At 37.9% G+C, this 22989-nt stretch overlaps 1 protein-coding gene and 1 long non-coding RNA gene across 2 annotated transcripts in view; one reads left to right on the top strand and one right to left on the bottom strand.

Moving 5' to 3' along the window:
• CBP (sarcoplasmic calcium-binding protein) overlaps positions 1-6280 on the bottom strand; it is a 39585-nt gene extending 33305 nt beyond the window's left edge. The window contains exon 1 of the mRNA XM_071592709.1: positions 5947-6280. Within this exon, the coding sequence (XP_071448810.1) occupies positions 5947-6114 (168 nt within the window). The 5' untranslated portion in view covers positions 6115-6280. The remainder of the gene's footprint in view (positions 1-5946) is intronic.
• The window catches only part of LOC139694253 (uncharacterized), a 37082-nt gene extending 22374 nt beyond the window's left edge, over positions 1-14708 (top strand). Inside the window, exons 2-3 of the long non-coding RNA XR_011702108.1 lie at positions 13731-13844; positions 14687-14708. This is a non-coding gene — a long non-coding RNA (uncharacterized lncRNA). The remainder of the gene's footprint in view (positions 1-13730; positions 13845-14686) is intronic.
• The last annotated feature ends 8281 nt before the right edge of the window (positions 14709-22989 follow it).

Here is a 22989-nt window from a genome sequence, read left to right as displayed (position 1 = left end):
CCTGTGTAAGGATCGGTATGATCCTTACACAGGAGCAAAAATGTATTCTTTTCCACACCTCATTAAATATGCTGCCATTAAACAGGCACTTTATTTTAAATCTGTTGTCTCCGGCGCAATTTAATGGAATTTACATAACCAATTTAAATGAAAGCTGTAACTTGTTCATCCCACATGAACTTTATCAATGTACGACTAGGGACGTCATCATCAGGTCCTGATGATGACGTCCCTAGGTTGTATTTTGATAAAGTTCGTGTGGAATTACCAAGTGACTTCGTTCATCTAAATAGTCACTGTTTTCTAAAAACAGGGCATTTAGGCTGGTCGAAAGCATTTTTCTGTACAATTAACTATTGATTATTAAAATAACATGTGTTTGCTGTAAAAAAGGGCACGACCATGAATGGCATTTTTTCATTTCAGTGGTATAATTAAAACAGTGAAAAGAAACACATTTAGAAACTGCTTTCACTGGTTGATAAATGCATTATTTTTCTTGTTGATTGATTGATGTTAATGAGATGGGGATTTTCTAGTTTTGTGAAAGAGATTTGTGTTTGGAAGTTTCCTTTAAGTGTGCATTTGTTTTACTGACTGATTTTATTTATTATCTTTTGTGATCACTAGGGACTTGTGTGCCACCTTACACTGTCTATCTGCACATATAAATTTTAATAATAATAATTAACAAAGCTTCTAAGAGGCTTTTTTTATTGGTGAGTATTAGCACGAAGTGTTCTAAGGAAATCGAAGGTAATTAAAAGTCTTAATAATGGTGAAATAGTGCAATAATAAACCTTGCGTAAGATCCCTCTTGAATCTTTCCTTCCATACATCCGTAAGAGATCGTAATGAAATCGTATACCCATTCTCCCCTGCCAAAGCACTGCGTTACTTTAAGGACAGCCCCCAGTTTCTTACATTGTACTAAGTCAAATTTTTCTTAATAAGTGTTCCCTCGGTGCTTTAGCTACAGGCGCGAAGGTCCTTTGAACATTTTTGTACACAGAAATGATAATATGGCAAGCGCGAGGTCCATAGTATGGCCACTTTGAGATTTTCAAATAAAGAACAAATTTTAATTAATTCAATTTAACAAATTCAATGTTATGTGGTCTCCCTATTTCCATGTTAATTTGGTAGCTTATGAATTTTAATTTGCGTACTCTCCAGGATTCTAACATTGTACCCAGAAATAACCGTCAGTGAGGATTACAATTTTGATATTTTTCTTAGTAAGGCCTGAACCCCTGAGGTCTAATTGTTACTTTTCATTTCAAGCAAAGCTAAACCTAAATCATTAACCAACATAGGAAAGACAGATCTATAAATGCCATACCAAATGGCAATTATCCATGACACTAACGTGGGGAATAAAAATACTAATGTCATTGAAGTCTCCAAAAATTTTAATATGTATAGGCTGAAGCAATTTTTTTAATGCTGAGCTTCAAGCTACCTGAGCAAAGCAAAATCCCGTAAACGTGCTCATAAGACATTGTTGGGGAACTTCCTGGTGTAAGAAACCAGAAAGGCTCCGAAAAATGGCTCGAAAAAAATGAATTGTATATTCGGAGGACCTGAATTCATACTTTTCGTCAGGTTGACATTATGTGACCCATCCATGGGCAAGAGTGGAGTCCTTAGCGGCCCAGGTCCGGTTCGCGCGTCATATTCCCTCTTCTGCCCGGCGGAAAATCGGTCGGGGCAGACGAAATAAACGCGTACGCCCACCGATCCAAGGCAGATTCGTGTCTAGCCCTAATAATGGATTCTGCAATTTCGTGAAAAGGTTTACTTTGATTAAAAGTTACCTATAACTCGTTGTAAGGAACCTTTCTAATGTACAATTCAGGCTGCTTCGGTCCTGTTATTGCTGGAATGAAAATTACGACGTTTCGCTTTCCTGCTTTTGCAGTGGATCAGGGACCGTAGATTAATATATTCAATCACGAAACTTTAATAATTTAAACTGAGAAACTAGGAAATAAGCGAAAATTTAAAGAGTGGAGAAATGCCTGCGCGGATAAAAACATAGTAATTAATTTCATAATTTTAACGTGCGTGAAATTCTTGCAGTTGTACACGCAGGTCTGAATAAAATATATCGTGCACCCAAGAGAAAATATCCACCGATCTTCATTCCTACAGAATAAATGTCTCTTTCCGCGAAATGTATTTGCCAAATACAAATACACTAAACACATGAAGACCAGTGTAAGAAATTTCTGAATTCATACAAGTATGCCTATTCGTTTTGACTCTGAAGCAAGCACAAATTCCATCAATGCTACGTTCTCACACTTGCAGAATGTTGTAAGTTATTTACCCTCATTAGTTATGTCACATTAAGTATTTTCCCCACATAGAACGTACAACACTAAGCATAAGAGAGATTAATTTCATAAAAGAAATAAAACTCGTCGCATTATCTCATTCCAATCATGAAGTGATAATCTTTACTAATAGCATTCAGCGTCGTCCTTGTTTCTGGACGCACGGGACAAAAAACAGCCTTCCTTGGGACCCTCCCAGGCGCCCTCATTACGATGCGGAAGCTATCACCCCTGATATTTTACACCTCGTACCCCTAAATCAGCCATCTACGTAATGGATACTGTTAGGAATCGAAGTTACTCGATGTAAGGATTTTGACCCCCTAACAAGGCCCCCACTTTTGATGGTATAAGCCACTCCCCGTGAGCGATCAATGTTGCAGCCGGCCCTAACTGCACCAGGATATACACGAGAAGTAGAAAGAAAAGAAGATAGTTTCTTTGGAAGAAAGTCACAGCGAAATACATCTTTGTTCTTACCAAAGAAAAGGCCTTTAAATTGTTCCCGGCAATCGGCCGCGCTCCTTAATCGATCCACGTCGCGTATCTCATTGGGGTATTGTTGGACGCACAGACGTTTTCTATAAAATTCAGTTTCAGCAACTCATCAGCCTATTCAGCAACAGCGATAATATAGGGTATATCACTAATGGTGGAGTGATAACGTAGTTGGAATGATATTTTCATTTAATTCCAATGCAAATAGTTTCATCATGGGCAGATAAACTGCACATCCACGCTGTTGCTAATCGAATTTGATTTCCATCTGAGTATTGTTTAATGCTTCGTCCATCCCGTTTGGTTTACTCTGTGAGCACAGACTTAAGCGTAGGATTCAAACAAACGGACGAGGACTCATTCGTGAGCACTAACTTCGGGTGACATTTGATTAATATCTCTGTACAATCGAGTTTCAAAGGTGATCAGTGTGTATACTGGAAGTCGCGCCTGGTGCGTGATAAACAACGAACGACTCCAGAATCCAGCTAATTCGAGTAATAGTAACAAAGCGTGCCAATGAGCATGCATTAAGATACGCCAAACTCTCTTCACTCAAACGCCCAAAACCAGCCGCGAAACGACCGTAAAATAGTTGATTCCTTCAATTGCATCCTCCCTTTAATAATTGCATCCTCTCCTTTTCAATCACACCCTTTAAATTTTGGTATACTCGCAACCCTAGCCATGAAAAACACTACGAGGGTGGCGAGTGAGCTTACTTATGCCCCGGGGAGGGGGTAACCGTCTTCGAATTCACCCGAGGAATTGAGGGAAGTGGCAGACGACCGCGACACCCTTCCCCCCTCTTCCTGCCAGACACTCGTCCGTCTGATGTGTAAGAGGAGGGGAGGAGGGAGGCTGGTGAAAGGGAAACGAGCAGCTGGACGGGAGAGATCACGTACAACGAGTAGTTGACGACGGTGTGACCTGGCACGCCAACTATTAATGGCAAACTTCGGGTAAAATATCGCTTGTTATGGTACTATTTCTCAACTTCGACTGGGTCGCAAACTTTTCTTAAAAACCACAGCTCTAGTTAAATATCTGGAAGGATGCGATAGCCATTACATAACTCAAAATGGCACAAAAGCCTAGTGGGTTACTGAGTGGAGGGACTGGGTTCGAATCTGGGAGATTCGTAACGCCCCCCTGCTTCAATCAAGCTGAGTGATTTTTCTCGTATCAGATATCCCGAGGAAACATCAGGCAGGACAGGCACAGGAACCCCTCTACCCCACCCCGATGTGTTAATACCATACGTCTTTGAGTTAAGTATTTGGTCAGTTCCACCCTCATCCCTCGAACCATACTTAGGGGTGATTGCAGTGATTTTAAATACCTGAAGCTCTTCTAGAAACTCAGAAAACACTTAGCATATCGACAGTATCGAACATTAGTTCCCGACGTTTGCAGCTGTCTTCTTTTTTCTTACGATTAAACATTAAATTTGCACAAAATTTTGAATGCGAAGTACTGACTTCATGTTAACCACTTCTCAATACACTCTAAACGAGGACTATTGTTAATTAAGAAGTATAAAACGGAACTGAAAACAAAGGCTTTATACAAGGATGCGGATTTTAATCAAGTCTTTCCAACAACTTTGGACAGTGAAATGCAATCAAGGAAAAGCACAGGCATACGGGAATGTTGTAAGAGAGTGCAAAGTCACGCTCTATTTACGAGGGACGGAGAAGGCGTAGCCAAATCGACCTCTTCGTTTACATTAAGCGTTTGACTAAATAAATCCACGCTCTTCAGGCAAACCATCTGCCAAAAAAAACGACACTTAAGTTAACTGCCTCCCAACTTGAGATTTTTTCTTGTACGTTACCCAGCAATTCACACGAACAAACATACAATATAGGCATTTTAAAATTTTTCCAACAAACTTCGCTGAGTAGGTTTAAATTAAAGGCTAGTGAATAATACAATTCAGATTGGACCGCGTCTACGGTATATAATGGACCTGTGCTAAATCCTGTCTTCAACCAATAATGGTGTTCAAACCTTGCATATGAATACCATAGTGGCTCATTTAAAATGAAAATGATAGCACATCAGTGCCATTATTGCTATTATTATTATTATTATTGGTAAAAACTATGTCTTTAACCGAGAAAAGAGAAAAACTATTGAAGCCATCTAATCGTGGAATGAAATTAAAATTTAATGAAATTTACGAAAATGAAAGAGGAGAGCAAAACTGGATAATATTTCATCCACATGCCCTGTTGTGCCTGGCCTTCAATTTTCGGGTCATAAATGCAACAGACGGGAACCAAACTGGTCCCGCTGATCTCATTTATTCGTGGTTCTCCTGGTCACATCCTTAATTAAGCAACGATCGCAGTTTTTTGTTTAAAGTTTCATGCAAATCACGGCACGAATAAGGAGAGACCATGGAATCTAAGAGACTTTCCCGTCGCTTGCTTCCTTCCACCCACTTTAAGTTGGCAATAACAAAACTTTCCCACTTTTCCCCGATTAACTATCCAAACCAAAGAATATTGTCCCTACTAGCAACAAACCTACGGAACAATTTGCTCAATAATCGAGTAAAAATGGAGCCCGTATGTCATTTTAACAGCAACGGCCATTGTACTTGGTAAAACAGTTGATATTTCTCTAAAATCAACTCTGAAGTTGAAAAAAACATTATCTATGTATGTCTTTCCGTACAGGCCGAGACGATTTTCTACGTGGACGAATCAACGGTTAAGTTACGCTAACATAGTTCCCGCAGCTTCACTAAAAGAGTTTTAACATAACCCTGTTAACGATGCCTAATTCCTTCATTAGACTAAAATTGAATACATTTATACTTTCCGTTTCCAGTAATCGCTTCGCTGTTTACATGGTTTTTATCAACGCAAATAATCATTGAATGAACTGTTAATATTTTTTACGCATTTTTTTAAAAACCACCGTATTCATACGAGAGACACTACGGCACCAAGACAAACTTTCAGCCCGATTCCCAAGAAATTACAATGAATCCAGTTTCATCCCCTTAGGCCATTACTTTCCCATCCACTTCGTCGCAAGAATACAGGCAAAACTACCGTTAAGTTTAAAAATAGTGACCCTTCAGCACTCTCCTTACCTGGTTATTCCTCAGCAAAGGGCTTCCCTCGAGGAGTTCCTTTCCTGCGACCGATGAAAATTTTGAGCACCGGCACATTACCGCTTCCACGGCTACGGGGTTGAACGAGGGGCCCATAGCATGGGCTATCGAGAGGGCCCTGTAGCCGAGACGTAGAAGAGAAGCCATGGTGGCGAAAATTAAGGAGTCGTGGCTTTCCCTGGTATCATGTGCCGAAAGAACTGAGGAAAAGATAGTATCCAAGTTTTGTCTCAAGAGATATCCACAGGTGTCCGAAAATAAATACAAAAAATATCAACGCCTCGTCGAAGCGAAGTCCACGCGGCATCCAAATGCGGACAACTGCACTATCGCCTCAGCCCCCAACCAGTTTTGGGTCTGACTGGTCCTGTTTTCAAGTCGACGCGTCTTGTGTCTTGTGCCCTCTCGTCGGTAGCACGCGCATGCGCAGTGACGACTTTCACTGGTTGTCCACATGAAGGGTCGCCGCCCCCGTCTCGCGCATGTGAGTGGCTGGCTTTCCATTTACGCCCCGCAAGGTTGCAACCCTACTAGGAGTAAATGGTAATCTCCTAGAAAGATCGTCAGAGGAAGGATGAAATGGGGGTGGTTTCCGCGTGCATTTCGTTTCCTTCAGCCGTAAAAGCGTTTTTGCCTCGAAAAAAAAAGGAACAGAGCACAGCATCGGCCCTCGGGTTCCAGGAGAAAACAATGAAAAGACTTAACAGAAACGATTTTTTCTGATTATATTCGTCGTATGCAAGCCTCTTGAACGAATAAAAGCGTCAAATATTGGCGAAAAATCATTGACGCTTCAACTCAGAACGAATAATTAATAAGCCTGATGTGACGCTGAATCACGGTAATTTTCTCAACTTTTACCCCAATCTACGATATATCAAATATAGCAGTTCAACAAATGAGCGATCCCAATAATTAAATGCAAAGAGAGGTATTTTATTAATACAAGCCAAAGACGGCTCGGCGATCAATGTTTATTATTGGTGTGATCAAATAGAACGTGCTGTTGCGTAGAGTAATTAAGTTCAGTGAATTTTCCTGAGAGTACATCGGAACTTGTTCTGTTTGTGGTAGGTAGGCACAAAGATGTGACTGAAGTCACATCTTAGCACGGGTATCTTTAATGAGCTACACACCTTAAGCCCACGATAAGATCATATATTTTTTTATTGCATCCGCGAAAATGATCCGTAAATAGTGTTTTATGTGTATGTTGTTAGTTAGATTAGCTACTGCGCGTGTTATAGACTCATGGCCTCACTCAGGGGGTGGCAGATCCTGTAAGGCTTGTGATTCCGACCGCGTAGTAACGTTGGCGCGGGTCCTCATATTTCCCCGTAATATTTATGCAGCAAATTGCTGGTCACATTCCTTTCCACAACTATTCGCGAGTAGTGCTAAAGAATGGATTAGTCCAAAAAGAAGCTATGCCTATTGACGGAGAACCTAGTTTATAAAAAAAATTCAAAATAAATAAATGTGAGTGTATATATATATATATATGTACACACACGACCACGCGCACTTAATTGCGAAATAGAGAGGGCATTAAAATCAAACTAGGCCGTGGGAATTCATAAAATTCAGCCGAACTAATTAAATATTTAGGAACACGCGGAAAGAAGAGTTTTTTGGGTTCATTCGTAGCATTTACTCGTATGAGGGAAGAATTGCCGAGATGGCATTGCGTGTATATCAGTATTTGTTCCCATTCTAAAAAAGAGGAAGGCAGCTACGTATGAGAGGACAAAAGTTTGGCTTCACATGTGGTTCTTAGCATCATCAATATATAGAATAAGAATGGCGGAGAGGACGAATGATTACACTGTGGATAATAAGTTTGGTTTGGGTGAGGAAGAGGTGCGTGTGGTTCCATAGCAGTAATGAAAACTCTAATAGAAATATAGATAGAGCAAAATCTGGATGTATTCGTTTGTGTTGTAGATTTCGATAACACGTCTGATAGAACCAATGGGGTAGAATCAATGAATAAATTACATAAGATAAGAGTAGCTTGCAGGGATGGGCAATTTATCTGCAGCCAGCCAATTCCTAACAGCATAGACATACTCACATGTCACGGATGGGGACTTGGGATGGGCTGTAAGAAATAAGATAAGGATATCCATTATGACCAGGGATTTCCAACATATACGTGGATGAAATGGTAAATAAAGCTTGGGAAAAATTGGAGAGAAGAATGAAAGTCTAAGGGAAGTACATAAAATAAGTAAGTTAGATTTGCAGATGATCATGCTTGAGGTAGCCAGTCATCTAGGAGTTTACTATCATTGCTGAGTGCATTGTAAGATCAGTGGGATAGGAATTGAATGAGAATCAATGTATACAAAACAAGACTTACAGAACGGAGCGAGGCTAAGCTAAATGTTACAATAGTAGGGTAAATATTAGAGCACATGGAACAGTTTCCTTGTCTTGATATTGTTTTGGACCAAGGTGATCAAAGGAATAGGGTAAGGAGAAAAATTGGGTTAGGCAAAGAAGATTTTAGCCAGAGGGAATTGATGACAGGGGCATATAATAAGGAAGTTAAGAAAAGACTAATGTAAATTTTAGTATGGAGCATAGTTTAGTATAATGTAGAAGAATGGAAAAGGTAAAATTAATGGAAAAGGAAATAAATTAAGAAGTATATGGCATGGTGGGGGATAAGAGAGAGTTCTGGGGAGAAACCCAATGGAGGCAGAAAATATGGGTTCAGAGCATTTGGATTGGCGGTGGAATGCTGAAGATTGTATTAGATAGAAGGACATTAGGCAAGCTAGGTAGGGGTAATAAAAGGATGCTCAAGGCAGCTTATAGTGGTAACGCCACTAGTAGATGGGGTGTTTTTGAGTGGTACATGGTGATTCAGGAGGATAGAGAAGATACCTAACATTCAGGACACCCTTTGACCTCAAGAAGTGAATAAAATCTTGCGAGAGTGAATATTTTGTTGGACAGGTATCGCAGATTAAGTGTTAGCATGGTTTCTGACGAAATTCGCATCCCTACAGTGATGTGCGACTTGTGACCAAAAATATGGGCATGAGAAAGGTGCAAAGTTGGTGCCTCGAGTTCTCTTAAATGAAAAAGAAGAAATTCGCCCGTCTCTGTCAACCATCTATATATTCTATCAATTTTTCAGCTATCCCTTTATTTGAAGTTTCAATGAAGAAATTAAGAAATCAGTGAAAAAAAGAAATAAAATGAGGCAAACTAGTGAAGTGTAGGGCTCTGGATAAACGATAATGATGAATAAATTTTCTAATATCACACCATTTTTAAAATAAACAAACTAAGTACTTTGAAGCATGTTTTCTAAAACGAGCACAACATGGATATAATAACCAAAACTAAGTGTTTTTAGTGTATCTTAAGAGGCTCTCAAATAAGTTTAATAATTCCATCTTATGAACATGATGATGGGCATGAAATATTCTCAAACCTAAGGTATTTGATGCATCCAGTAAGAAAAAAATCTTAAGAATTCATGCTGAGGACACCCTGGCTGGCTTTATGCTATGATTGGAATAAAAACTGTTTTCTATGACTTTTCTCTCAATGATAGCAAGAGGTTAAAAATTGTCATTGATATTGAATACTAAAATAACTTGTCCCTATGAAAATGAGGGAAGAATAAAACAAGTTATTTTTTCAGCCATGAAAATGGCCTCTTGAATGAAATGACATACAGAATTAGTGTTTTAAGTTTAGGAATACAATAAAATATTATAGAATTTTTCTCTGAAATAAATTTTCAGTATTTAGCCTTATCCAAGTTAATATAGTGACTGTTGCCACCAGGAAAATCGCCTAATTGCAACGTAATTCTAAAATAATAATAATAAAAAGAGACGTTTCAGGTGTGATATGGTGGAACATCATGATTAATTAAAAATAGCAATTTTCCACAAAAATAAAGTTTAATGCGACCGGTTTGAATGCTGCTACATCATCATCAGGTGACAGTTAAAACTCAGAGTCCAGTATATATATGATTAATGGCAAATAAGGGGAGGGTGGAGGAAAAGAGGAGATGAGGGGGGAAGGTGGAAGGCAGCATGGGTGACTATGTGAGTGGGGGGGGAAGGGTTGGGGAAGACAAGGTGCAAAGACCCTAGGAGTCCGAAGAGCGCGTCATGGCCGAATGGAGGGGGGTGTCTCGTTGAGGGTGTCCCACGGTGCGGCGCCATGATTGGGGGTCTTTCCCCATGGTTGTGGTCTGGGAGCAAGGTATCAATGCACAAAGAAGCACTGAGTTAAAGGGTTACCCTTACATTCCATGTAAGCAACAAATCATCAACTATTATTCTTTCCCATATAATTCTGTTAAAGATTCCATTTAGGGTGAATGCAAAACATGCTAATGTACATCCTCACTTCATTGACTTTTGTTTATTATCATATATTTAGTTGAATAATTTACCCTATGCATACACATTTCTCTTGTCAAAGAACAGACAATTGACCCTCAATCATTTATTGGGACAGTTTATGGCTTCATTAGACCCAACTTCCAAGCTACAGAAATGGCCAACTCATCAATCATATAGCTGTTTGCTTCCCAAAGTTTTGTTTCAACTTTCCTTCGAGGGTAAGATTTTGTAGCTGCTACATATATTAGTAATAGGCCAGGCAAAAAGGCTTTTCCTAGCTGATTAAACTCTTTATAATATATAGATTCAGGATCCAAGTATGTAATTTAGTTTTTCTGAACCACTGTTAAAATTATCATCTGACTCCTTGAGATATGAGAAACTTGAACAAGATTGTGCAAACCAATCTGTTAAACATAACTTCCTCCTTTCTTAATGGCTGTCTTAAATCTCTTGCTTTGATTGCTTTAGTTTACTTATATATTTTGTTTGGACCTATAAATCTGAAACACCTAGCCTTGTATTGTCACTAATCCGAATTATCATAAATTGGAAGCTACATTGTTGTAGCTCATAGTTAGAGGAATAAAGAATACAATCTGGACGTGTTTGCCTGTTTCGTAGATTTTTAAAAGGTGTTTGATAGAGTGAATCCGGAAAAACAAATGAGTATATTGCAGTGTACAAAGAATACTTGTATAGGAATAGATTGGAAGGGCAGGTGGAAAATCCACAACCTGTACATGTCTCAGACAGCTCAGGTGCGAGTGGGGAATGGGGAGTCTGGATGGGCAGTGTTAGGAAGAGGTGTAAGGCAGGGTTGTCCATTTTCACCGGTGCTGTTCAACCTGTATGCAGAGGAAATGATTAAAGAGGCATGGGGAGAACTGGAGGTAGGAATGAAATTAATGGGGCAATTCATAAAATCAGGTAGGTTTGCTCATTACCAAGCTCTTAGTCTGTCAGTCAGCCTAGGGCTTGCAAGTATTGCTGAGTGAATTGGAAATTCAGTGCGGTAGATATGTTTGAGAATCAATATTTATAAAACAAAGGTTATGCGATTTTTCAATAAGAAAAAGGCTAAGCTAAACATTAAAATAGGAGGGCAAAAAGTAGAGCAGGTAGAACAGGTTACGTATCTTGGAAGTGTTTTGGACCAACATGGTTTAAGTAGTAGAGATGTAAGGAGAAGAATTGCGCTAGGCAAAGAGGCTTTCATCCGGGGTCATCCGGAAAGTAGTACCCGTTCGTGAAATAAAGACACAAAAGTAAATATTAACAAACATAAAAAATTTTATTTGAAAGAGGATACTTTAAACTACTTCTCAACATAATCTCCAAGCAAATTAAGGCATTTGTCATAACGTGTGACAAGTTTCTGTATTCCTGCTGCATAGTCCTTCGCCGCCAGCTCATTGAGATACGCGAGGGACCCATCTTGCACAAATTTTTGCATAATGCAGATGGTGTTTAACAATTTCATGAACAATTGTTCGAGAAACATTGGGAAAATGCTCACAGATGTCATCAATTGTGACGCGCCGATCGTTCCTCACGAATTCGTCAACTGAGCTCACCAGTTGGTCTGTAATGACAGACGGTCTCCCCGAACGCTCATCGTCGTGTGTGTTCCCCCTCCCCATGTTGAAGTTGCGACACCACCGCCGAACAGACGACTCGTCCATTACATTGTCTCCATACACCTCCTTTAATTGGCGATGAATATCACATGGGCGAACGTTTCTTGCATTGAGGAATTTAATCACTGCCCTCACTTCACAACTGGCGGCGTTCTCAATTTTTTTAAACATTGTAAACAATCACAGAAACAACACAGGCAATGCTAGCGTCACGCAACTTGGCTCAGAGAAGGCAGACAAGCCACTGAAGCTATCTGACCTCGTCCAGCGGCTACTCGCGTCGTCAGCACTTCATGCGGCACGAACGGGTACTACTTTCCGGATGACCCTCGTATCTTGGAAGTGTTTTGGACCAACATGGTTTAAGTAGTAGAGATGTAAGGAGAAAAATTGCACTTGGCAAAGAGGCTTTCACAAGGAGGAGGGAGTTGATGACAGGGACGTTGAGTAAGGATGTTAAGAAAAGGCTCATCAAACTTTGATATGGAGCATAGTTACAGGTACGGCATACATATATGGCCACTAAACCAGGATGATAAATGTAGATTCGAGGCTTTAGAATTGTGGTTGTGGAGAAGGATGGAGAAGGTGATTGGACTGGAGGGAAAACAAATGAGGAAGTGCTAGGTATAGTGGACATGGAGAGGGGATTGTTTGGAGAAAAGTTTTGGAAAAAAAGAAAAAAAAGGAGGCAGGAAAAGTGGATGAAAAGCATATTGATTGTCAGTAGGATGTTGAAGACTGTAATAGAGGAAAGAATTTGGATTGTGTTTTTTTAGGAGAAAAAAATATATTCAGGTTGGTAATTCTGTCCATCCAAAAATTACCTTTACCAGTAAATTACCTAATCATAATTCCTGAAAAGATTTACCAAGGCAAGATGGGAAACATTTCCTCAACAAATTAAAAATTGTTTAACACTTTCCAGGATATAATGAATACAGAGCTTATTGTAACATGACACGAGCAAGATTTTTTGATGACCTGAAGCAAGAAATTCCATTAGTGTTGGTTGAATAGTTGTGTCGCCTTTATGAGCATTTGGATGGTATTGGCCTTTTCCCCTAAGATTTGGGTGAGATTGTTCTCAAAGATGGTGTTGTTAGCCCCGCCTTGGCATGTATCATTGGCTGACAATTCAACATGCTCAAGAAATGTGATCGATTCTGTGAAGTGCATTCATAAGATTAGCATTAATGGCCAAAAATCTGTCCTTAAGATACCCAAATGAAGGGCATTTATGTGACTTGATTTCTAGATTTTCACTTCATGTTTGGTAACAATATAATGGTTATAGAGGGGAGGTCAATAGATGCAAGTGTATCTTACCTACAAGAAGCCTACATATATTATAATAGAAACATTCAAGGTTGTGTCATTACCATGGCAGCAATTAAGACTCCAAAAAACTGTTGATATAATCAGCAATTATTATGACCACCAGGAAATGTCATCTTTGGATAAATTTTATATTTGAATGAACACTGAAATCGTACAATGAAAAGGGATTATTGCCTGATCTGAGATCTCAGTTTATTGAAATTTTCAAGATTTAGTCTGCTTTTTTCATTTGTACTGTGTGCATCCAACCTTAGATTTATTGATTGTAATTGAAGTTGACCTTCTTGAATTCTTGAAAGAAATGAATTCATAATTTTTTCAGCAACTTCAGAGTCAGATTATAATTTTGTTCTTGAAATTGAAAGGAATCCACATGTCTCATACCAAACCTTGGCATCAATAGACCTTACTCTACAGAAACAAAGAAGGTCCTGTGCCATTAGCAGTCGGAATGTTGAGTCAGGTACAATGGTGGAAACATCTCCCTGAGTAAATATGCACCTGCACATCTGTAGGGGTGAGTTTCAAACCCATGGAGTAGGATAAAACTGTGTGATTCCCATGCTCCAAGTTTATTTGTAATGAATAATTAATTGTGTATACCACTACCTATTCTAACCTTGTGCTAAATTAAATACTAATATTATATATATATATATATATATATAAGTATAACTTACATGATCGGTTACAAACTACAAATATATATATATATATATATATATATATATATATATATATATATATATATATATATATATATATATATATATATATATATATATATATATATATATAAGTATAACTTACATGATCGGTTACAAACTACAAAATTGAAACAATGAAATAATCAGGCCATTCAAATCTATCAAAAATTTATGAGGGTAGCTTATAAGGAAAAAATATTAGGTCAGCAATTAAATACATCATATATTCATAAATATTTATGGTATGATTCCGTTTTGAAAAAAATATGAATTATTTTCTCAATTGCGCTTTAGGTAATTCAAGTAGGGACTAATAAATAAGATTCCTTAAAACCTCTATAGTTGAAGAAAGATTTCCAATAAATGTTTTGATATACAGGTATATGAAAAAATTACCAAATTATTATGTCTCTTTCTGCCACTTGCAATTAATTATTTGAAATTACATTAATATTCTCCAAAATCAATGAATTAAATAACAATGGTATAGTAGAATTGTTCATGAATAAATATGCATCTAGATGAAACAGTCCTAGCTGATTGGAATCAGTGATTAATCCTAAATTAATAAACATGGCAATATTGCCGATTTTTCATCCACTTTCCATATTAAATATTCAATCCAACAATAATTCTCTTCTTTATCTTTCAGGTGATCCGCTACTCACTGAAGATTAACAACTGCTTCCACCTTGCTCGTTCTTTCAGCACAGAAGCAATTCTTAGAGATGATGTCTCAAAGTTCAGTTTACTTTTGCATTTCAAGTTTTGTCATTAGGTGAATCTGAGAGTGAAGACTTTGCTGCACCTCCTGTGAATAGATGTGGTTGAGCCTGAAAAACAAATTTCTATAAGTTTATGTGCCCAAGACTATTTTGTACCTGGTCAGTAATTTAATATTTTAGGTTTAAGAAGGGTAATAAACAATATATTCATATTTTACTTTTAAAGAAGTTGTACACAAGTTATTTGTTGCTCCCTCTTTCCAACCCAATCTCAACTTAAAAGCAAAGAAGATGAGGGGGCCAAATTTCCTAAGCAATCAATGCATTTCTTTTTCTTTGATTGCAGATCCCTATTAGAGCTTTAATTTTACTTTGGTAAAAGCTGATTTTTTCTAGGGTAACCAGAGACTGCTCCCTGTCATTACTAACAGTTTCTTTTTAATTTATGAGATAATATATCATAGCCATACTTTTTGCTTTAATTGAGAAGAACCAGAAATTCATGTGACAACATTGGATAATGAAAGAGTGCATCACCAGGAAAAGAGAAAGGAATTAGGAACCCTATGAGCTCTGTCTCCCTTTCATTTGAATCTTTCCTTGTCTCTTCCACCCATGATATTACAATCATATGAAATCTAATGTTTCCTTTTGCAGTTTGTGAGTATGGTAGTTGTTTTAAAACATCCAGGCTAACCTTCCTAATACACAGAAACTGTAGATGAAGAGGCTCAATAGGAAAATTCTCTTTCCCTAAAATATCTTCATAAAATTTTACTTTAATAAAATTTTTAATAAAAAAAACGACTCAATTAGAAGTAGGAAATTAGGTACATAAAAAATTAGCATGCCTGTTGTAAATTTTCTATTCGCAGGTAAAGGAATTTGAGATAATTTACTAAGTATTCACTTTATTTAAAAACCATACGGGTGGCACTGTCACATTTGAGTAAAAACCCCCTAACTTCATTATAATTTATCGTAGAGATTCATTTCAAAAATGGCCGAGATAAGCACGATTGGGGGATGTCGATTATATGGTAAAGCCGGATCAATTGTTCCTACTATAAATTTAGCACTTTCCTTAGCGCAGCGACGGGAAGCAACCGCGCGACCTAGCAGCGGCTTGAAACAGCACGGCAGGAGCAAGCAGGGGACTATTATGTGTACACTGAGACCCATTCACGCTCGTTGATGGCACGGAGATCGCAGGAGAGTGGGCCTACGTTTATTCTGACAGAATTATTACTTCTGCCAACTCGACCAGGCCCGTAATTATGTTAAAAAAGAGCAAATTACCTGCACCTATTCACTCGGGTATTCCGCGCGTAACCTGTTATTTCACATAGGCTACTTTCAGCCATACCTGATAAATAAGCCCGGAAAAGTAAAGTAAATTTTGAGGAGAGCAAATATATTAACGTGAAAAAATGATAAAATCGTGATGCAAAATCCAATGATGACATCCCTGTCACTTACATATTTGAAAAAAAAATTTCATTCCATTCCCGGCCATCAATTTCAGTTATGATGGCGACGGGGCATTTGGTTTCTTACAAGTATATTCTTGAACTATTACTCTACTCTCTCGGTGTTTGGATGGTATTTCTACAGCATAGCGTAAGAATTCTGGATTGCAGCCTCGGAACAGATTCGCGCGAAGGGCCTTATGACAACGCTGTTTATTTATTAAATTTTGATTAAATTGCCTCCTTCTCAGAGTGCACTCTTTCTAAGCAATTTTTTGAGATAGCAATTAATTTTTTCACCATGTGTGACTCAACCGAAGGCTTGATCAACCTATTTAAAATCATTTAGGAATAGAATCACAAATGCATCGAATGCAAAGATTTAAAACTTATTTTGCCATCTCAGCCGTGAGCTGAGGCAGAGGCCGGGATCAACTTTCTCTTTTCTCCAGCCGCGCGAGCAACTACGCTCCGAGCGATCGAGGGACCAAGAATCGGGAAATATCTCCATGCGCAACATTTCAGAAAGAAAATTCTATTTCTCGTACGAAATATGAAGGTTACATGCCGGGATACGATAGGAAAATATCATACTTTATTGTCTTCAAAATGAGACTACTTACTCGATCCTACGATCCCTGGTTGGGAAGTTATTTCGCACGAATGAAAGCATACGAATACATTCTCTTTGCTCTCTTGTTTTCGCCATTAGATATTCCTACAACCATACCCCGGCCCTCGTTGACTCTAAGCCGCGTCCTTCACCCGCTCTCGGGTAACCTTGAACGACCTCTGCCTCGGCCAATTTCCCCCGTCTTGACCTTGAACGACCAATTTCCTCGTGAAAAACCACGTTTTTTGTGGTTCTGAAGGTCTGAGTTTTTGAGCGAATCGGGTAAAGGGTTAAAAAGTGCCCAAAGGGTTCCGGTTTCGCGGGAAAAATAACGCCGATTTCCACCGCAGTCATGTGGGCATTTTCCGTGGCGCTGCATCACGAGGCGCTATCCTCAAAGTGGAAAGTCGTACCGACTCTGTTCTTTCTCTGCGACGGAGTAGAGGGCGTCGGCGATGTTTCTTTAACCGGCCAGGCGATTGCAGAAGAACCTGGTGGATTATTTATATATTATATAATCCTTTTCTAACAACCATATGATTCGTATGTACTACTTTTTTCTCATTCCCTTGTTTACTCTTCCCTCATTAATTTATGGGAAGACTGTTGTAAAGGGTGCCCCAGGTCAATTCGAAAATATTTGCCACCCGAATATTCAGGCTGCATTAAATAATAATTACTGTTCTTTTACATCTTGCCGTGATGAATGATTTTATAATATTTTTCAATATTTCTGACCATGTGTATTAAAATGCAATTGATGTATGGTAAGTAGGTGTTCAACCTTTACATAATGCCACTATGAACTTATAATTCGTTAATTTTGCACTTGCATTATTGTTATTTTAATAATTCATTTCTCCTAAGTGTTCTCCATCCACTTCTACTAAGTGAATGTGGTGAATAGAAAAATTTCAGATATGTAAATATTTTATATTTTGCTTATTTGGTACTTATTAACTGTGATTCTTAAATGAAAGAGGGTCAAATTGGCGCCATGTACTTTTGAGTGGATATAATTTAGGATTTTCTCGTACATTCGTGCAATTTTTCAATTTCATCATGTATTTTCTGGTATTGAAAAGTTTAACATGATTTTTATAATAACTTGCCATATCGTTCACTTTAAGTGAATATAATTTTAATGGCAGGTTTCATCGCCTACCATAAGCGACATTTTCAAGTACCATGTCACATTTGTGATGAAACAGGTTAAACTGAAGTTTGCCCTAATCTAAAAATTTCTTTCTAATTCCCCAAGATGCAATTTTGCAGGGTTGAGCTTGACACTACTGATTAGCAAAAATATGGAATTTAAGGATGTTTAGCGTCATGCAGTTTAAGACCTGGGAGTACAGTAGTGAGTAGTTTGAATTCCCATCAAAAATCCTGCCTTTATCCAATGGAATACCACATATAATTATTGTTGATGTCTCTGGGAATTTTCTTATCTTCATTAAATGGAATAAACACTAGTATAAAGCCAGATTGCAATGAGAAATACTACATCCTCTTAATTTTTCTTAAACAGGAAATTTGAAAATAAATCATTAAATAGGTAACTTGGCTCTGTACCAATAGCAGGTGCATTACGGAAGATAAGTTGTATGTTAGGTACTTATTTCAATTTTTTAAACTCATTTAATGACCCATGTGAAAAATGTTCATATTTGTTTTCAAATGTACTTGAAGTTAATTTGGTACTTCTAATAATTGTTGACCAGGTAATTTATTTTTCATAAAATTTAATATTCCACCTTCAGAACATAACTTTGGTAGAATTTAGGGAGGTAGAAAGTTACAGACCTTTGGAATTAGGTAGTAATTGTACAATGAAGCATAACATATATACAGTAATACATACCATTTCTTGAAGAATGTGATTTATATTTATACATGGCATCACAAACAATAAATGAACATGCCTAATTTCTCTTCAAAATATCATAATCCCCATTATATTATTATTTTATATCTATTAAGATATCAACTTTTCATTTCTTTCCAGGACTCCTAGCTTAACAGGAATACTAACCTCCTCTCATTTTAGTTTGGACTCAATTGGAATCTCTCTCTCCTAACTTAATCCCAACTAACGACAACAGGTTTTTCATATATCTGGATCATCTTACCATTTCCCAGAGTTATGGAGGTATTAATGTCTGAGGGAGCAAACTCAGTATAGTGACTTAATACTTACCTTTCATGCAGATGGATCCTGTATAATCCCAGCTGGAACTGAGCATTCCACTCCGCTCACTTCCTTGGACACATAGTTTCTTACGATCTCTCTTCCAATTTTCTCTTAATCAATCAACTTTCATATTTTACCGATATAATGAAATTAATATTTTGAATTATTCAAGATATGATCACCATACAGTATATTAAATTGTACACCCACATATCAAGAACAAAGAAAGGGAGAAATATTTTATTGTTGACAGAAAATGAAGGTTTGTGTTAGTTGTCATGTGTGAGAGAGAAAAACACAAACAAATCATTAAGGAACACCCACTTTGTTTGGATTTTCACTCTTGCAATCAGCATCAATAGGGCTACAACCCAATCTCCCAAAAAATATTAATTAATACATACTTACGAGTTTGGAACATGTAATCAGGTTAAAATTCAGATTCACTGCAGACACTTTAAATGAAAAGGTAGATTTTAATTTATTCAATTTTAAAGCTATGACTTACCTATCAATGAAGAATAAAATTAATCAACAAAGATACTATTACTCACATATTATTATTCACACTTAAGTCATTACTGGATGGTAACTGGCTGTAAGCATATTGGATTTAGGTTATTTATTTGGAATTCCAGTTCACAAATTGGTTTAAAAGTTATTTGCCCAATATTTATCACTGAATCAGTACTGACACTGAGTGAAACATACAACCAATAGGCAATGAAGAATATGCACATGGTAAAAAATTCAAATGTTCGAAAGTTGACTCAAAATTTTTGAGTAATATTTATTTGACCTTCAACTCAATCAAATTCAAAATTAAATCATCTGAAAGAAACAGAGTTCATTGGTGGTACCCTTTCTTAGAAAGCATAACATTATACCCTGAACACCTAATTAGTAACATGGCTACCGGCAGTAATTTGAAAATGAGCTCACCATACCTATTATACTTAATTCAGGACTTAATGGGCAATGAGCAGCCCAATAGTTCTCCTTCACAAGTGTACCATAGTTTCCTTTGACGTATGTAACTTGTTCCCAAGTGTCTCCAGAGCAGACGTCCTTCATTTCACAGAAAACATTCAGAAGGACCATTCTACCACCAGTGATCAGCAAACTGTGCTCAGATTTGAAAACTTTTCTCTCGCAAAACTACTTCTAATTCAAAGGAAACAATTTCAAGCCAGAGGATGGTTTGGCAACGAGATCATCCTTATCCCCATTACTAGCTGAAATATACATGAACAATCTGGAGGCCAACCAATTCTTATACGGGGAAATCCGGATCCAGACAAATATTCTCCGATGGCTTCAGCACAAAGGCGATGCTTTTTGTGTGTGGTCAAATGCACTCAATACCTTTCTCCAGTATTTAAACTTCTAAGACAGAGCAATTAATTTCACCATGGAAAAAGAATCTAATGCATCACTCAACTTCCTCGAAATGACCATCACAAAAAAACATTAAAAACTCAAGTTTTCAATCTTCAGAAAAGACACACAGACCAAATCATCCATTCTACGTCCAGACACCATTTTCCACAAAAGTTAGCAGCCTTTCACTCAATGATACACCATTTACTAAACATTCCAATCCCAAGAGCACACATCCAAAAAGAACTCAAAATCATCTAGAAAATCACAGTAAACAATGGATACAGTGAGAAATCAATTGAAGAATTACATAACAGGAAGTTGGAAAAATTGGCAACAAGATAAATTTTCAACAGCACTCCTTGCATGGAGAACCAAGAAAAGTGGCACAGATTCGAATACTTAGTGACCCTATTTCTATTTGTGACCAAATCTGTGCCAAAACATAAAATTAAAACTGCTTTCTACAAAAAAAAACAGCTCATAAAACATCCTCTCCAACAACAAAGGCAAAATCCTGTTTTCTGAAACAAGTGGCGTTTACAAACTGAAGTGCAAATGTTAAGCAGTGCACGTGGGCCAAACAGGAAGAAAGCTCTAAGAAAGAATGAGGGAATATAGAGCCTATTTGCTGAATGGGAACCATAAGTCCAACTTCCCCAAGTACCTTCTGTACACCAAGCACAAGAGCAACTTCATTCCCAAAATTTTACATGTGGAAAAGAAGTGACCTCAGCTCAACGCTCTAAAGCAATTACATATAATGGATCGTTTGAACTCAACATTTAAAATACTTAATGACAGGTTTTTTACCTCCAATTCACCACTTCTCAACCTTCCATGCTACCAACAATCCTCCGTGCAATGGGGTGCCTGCATCCCAAGCACTGTGGTTCCACCTTCCCCACTTCCACCCTCCTACATGCCTTCGTCATCCTTTCCACCCACAATCCAATTTCCTCTCCCCCCTTCCTAACACCCAGCAATAACTATCACCATCCACAACTCCCACTCCATCCACTAAGAGTATATATAGAACGCTCGTATGTGAACCTGATGATAACACTATGTGTTGAAACCTAGGTCGTCTTCAAAAATTTATTTATTTTTATATGTTTACCCTTAGTCTGGAAACGGCTCTTTTTGCCATTATATCGGCTTATTAACAGTGAAAAAAATGGAAATGATTAAAAATGCCCAATCCCTAGGTGAAAGAAAATCCACCCAGGCGGGAATCAAACCCGCAACCCTTGGATTGGCAGACAAGGATGTTATCCCACCACCACCAAGGCCGGCAAATACTTATTATCTGTGGAAATACAAAGTGTATCCTTTTGAATTACTAGTAAAAGTAGAACTGATGAAGTAGGTCACTGTTCGTATACATACTACCAAGCAATCATAGGGAGGAAGAAGTTGATAGGGTATATGATCAGTTAGAGAACATCATTGCCTACACTCCTGGAGGGAAACATTTGATAGTGATGGATTGGAATGCGATGGTAGGTGAGGGAAGAGATGGTAATGAGGTGGGGGACAACAGTTTAGGTAAGAGGAATGACCATGGAGAGAAAGCAATCGAGTTCTATAGGAAACAGGGTTAATCATAGCCAACACTTGGTTTAGACACCACAAAAGGCAGAGGTATTCATGGAAAATGAAAGGTGACTCAGAAAGGTATCAGTTACACTATATTATGGTGAGGCACAGATTAAGGAACAGTGCAATCAATTTGTACATTAAGCCAAGAGTGAATCAGGTCACAATTTAGTAATTATGAAGCGTAGTGTTTGATTTGAAAAGATTAAGCAGGAAAGGTGGTTTAGGGAATGGAATGTAGAAGCATTAGCCAAATTAAGGAGGAAGGAGTACAGTCGACCTGTAGAGAAAATGATGAGTGAGGAAAGGCAGCTCGCTGCTATAGAGGAAAAATATGAGTTGATCAAAAAAGGGATATCAGAAGCTGCAGGCGAAAAGAACAATGAAACCATGGATGACAGACAAGATGATTGGAAAGAGAGATAAGAGTAAGAAATGGAAGAATATATAAGCAGAACTATGTAAAAGGAAGTATAAAGAAATGAATTACAGGCTAAGGCACATAAGAAATACAGCAAAAGAAGCATGGTGGAAAACGCAGTGCGAGGATATGGAAATTCTATAGAGGTAGGGTGAAATTGGTGTACTATACAAGAAGGTTAAAAATCTCTCACAAAGCAGAAGGGAAAGTCTTTGCAAACAATCAAAGACATGACAAGGAAAATCATAGTCGACTCAGGAAAGATACAAGAAAGGTGGAAGGAATACATACATAGAGAAACTGTATGGTAAAGAAATTAGACCACAGAGATTAGACATAAAGAGAGACTATGGCATAGATGATGATAGCTTAGGTCCAGGCTTCCTTAATGGCGAGATATAAAGAGCATCGAGGGAATTTAAATCTAATAAGGATGTGGGGGTGGACTACCGCGACCCATGTAAAGACTACAGAATGATAATTCTGATTTTGCACATCCTGTAGCTAAATTAGTTCTCAGCATCATCAACACATCGATGGAGAACAAGGTAAAT

This window comes from Hetaerina americana, unplaced genomic scaffold, assembly GCF_022747635.1.
Source record: "Hetaerina americana unplaced genomic scaffold, ioHetAmer1.1.p SCAF_5, whole genome shotgun sequence".
Lineage (NCBI taxonomy): Eukaryota > Metazoa > Arthropoda > Insecta > Odonata > Calopterygidae > Hetaerina > Hetaerina americana.
Note: the sequence above shows the minus strand (reverse complement) of the source record. Positions and strands in the feature narration are given on the sequence as shown.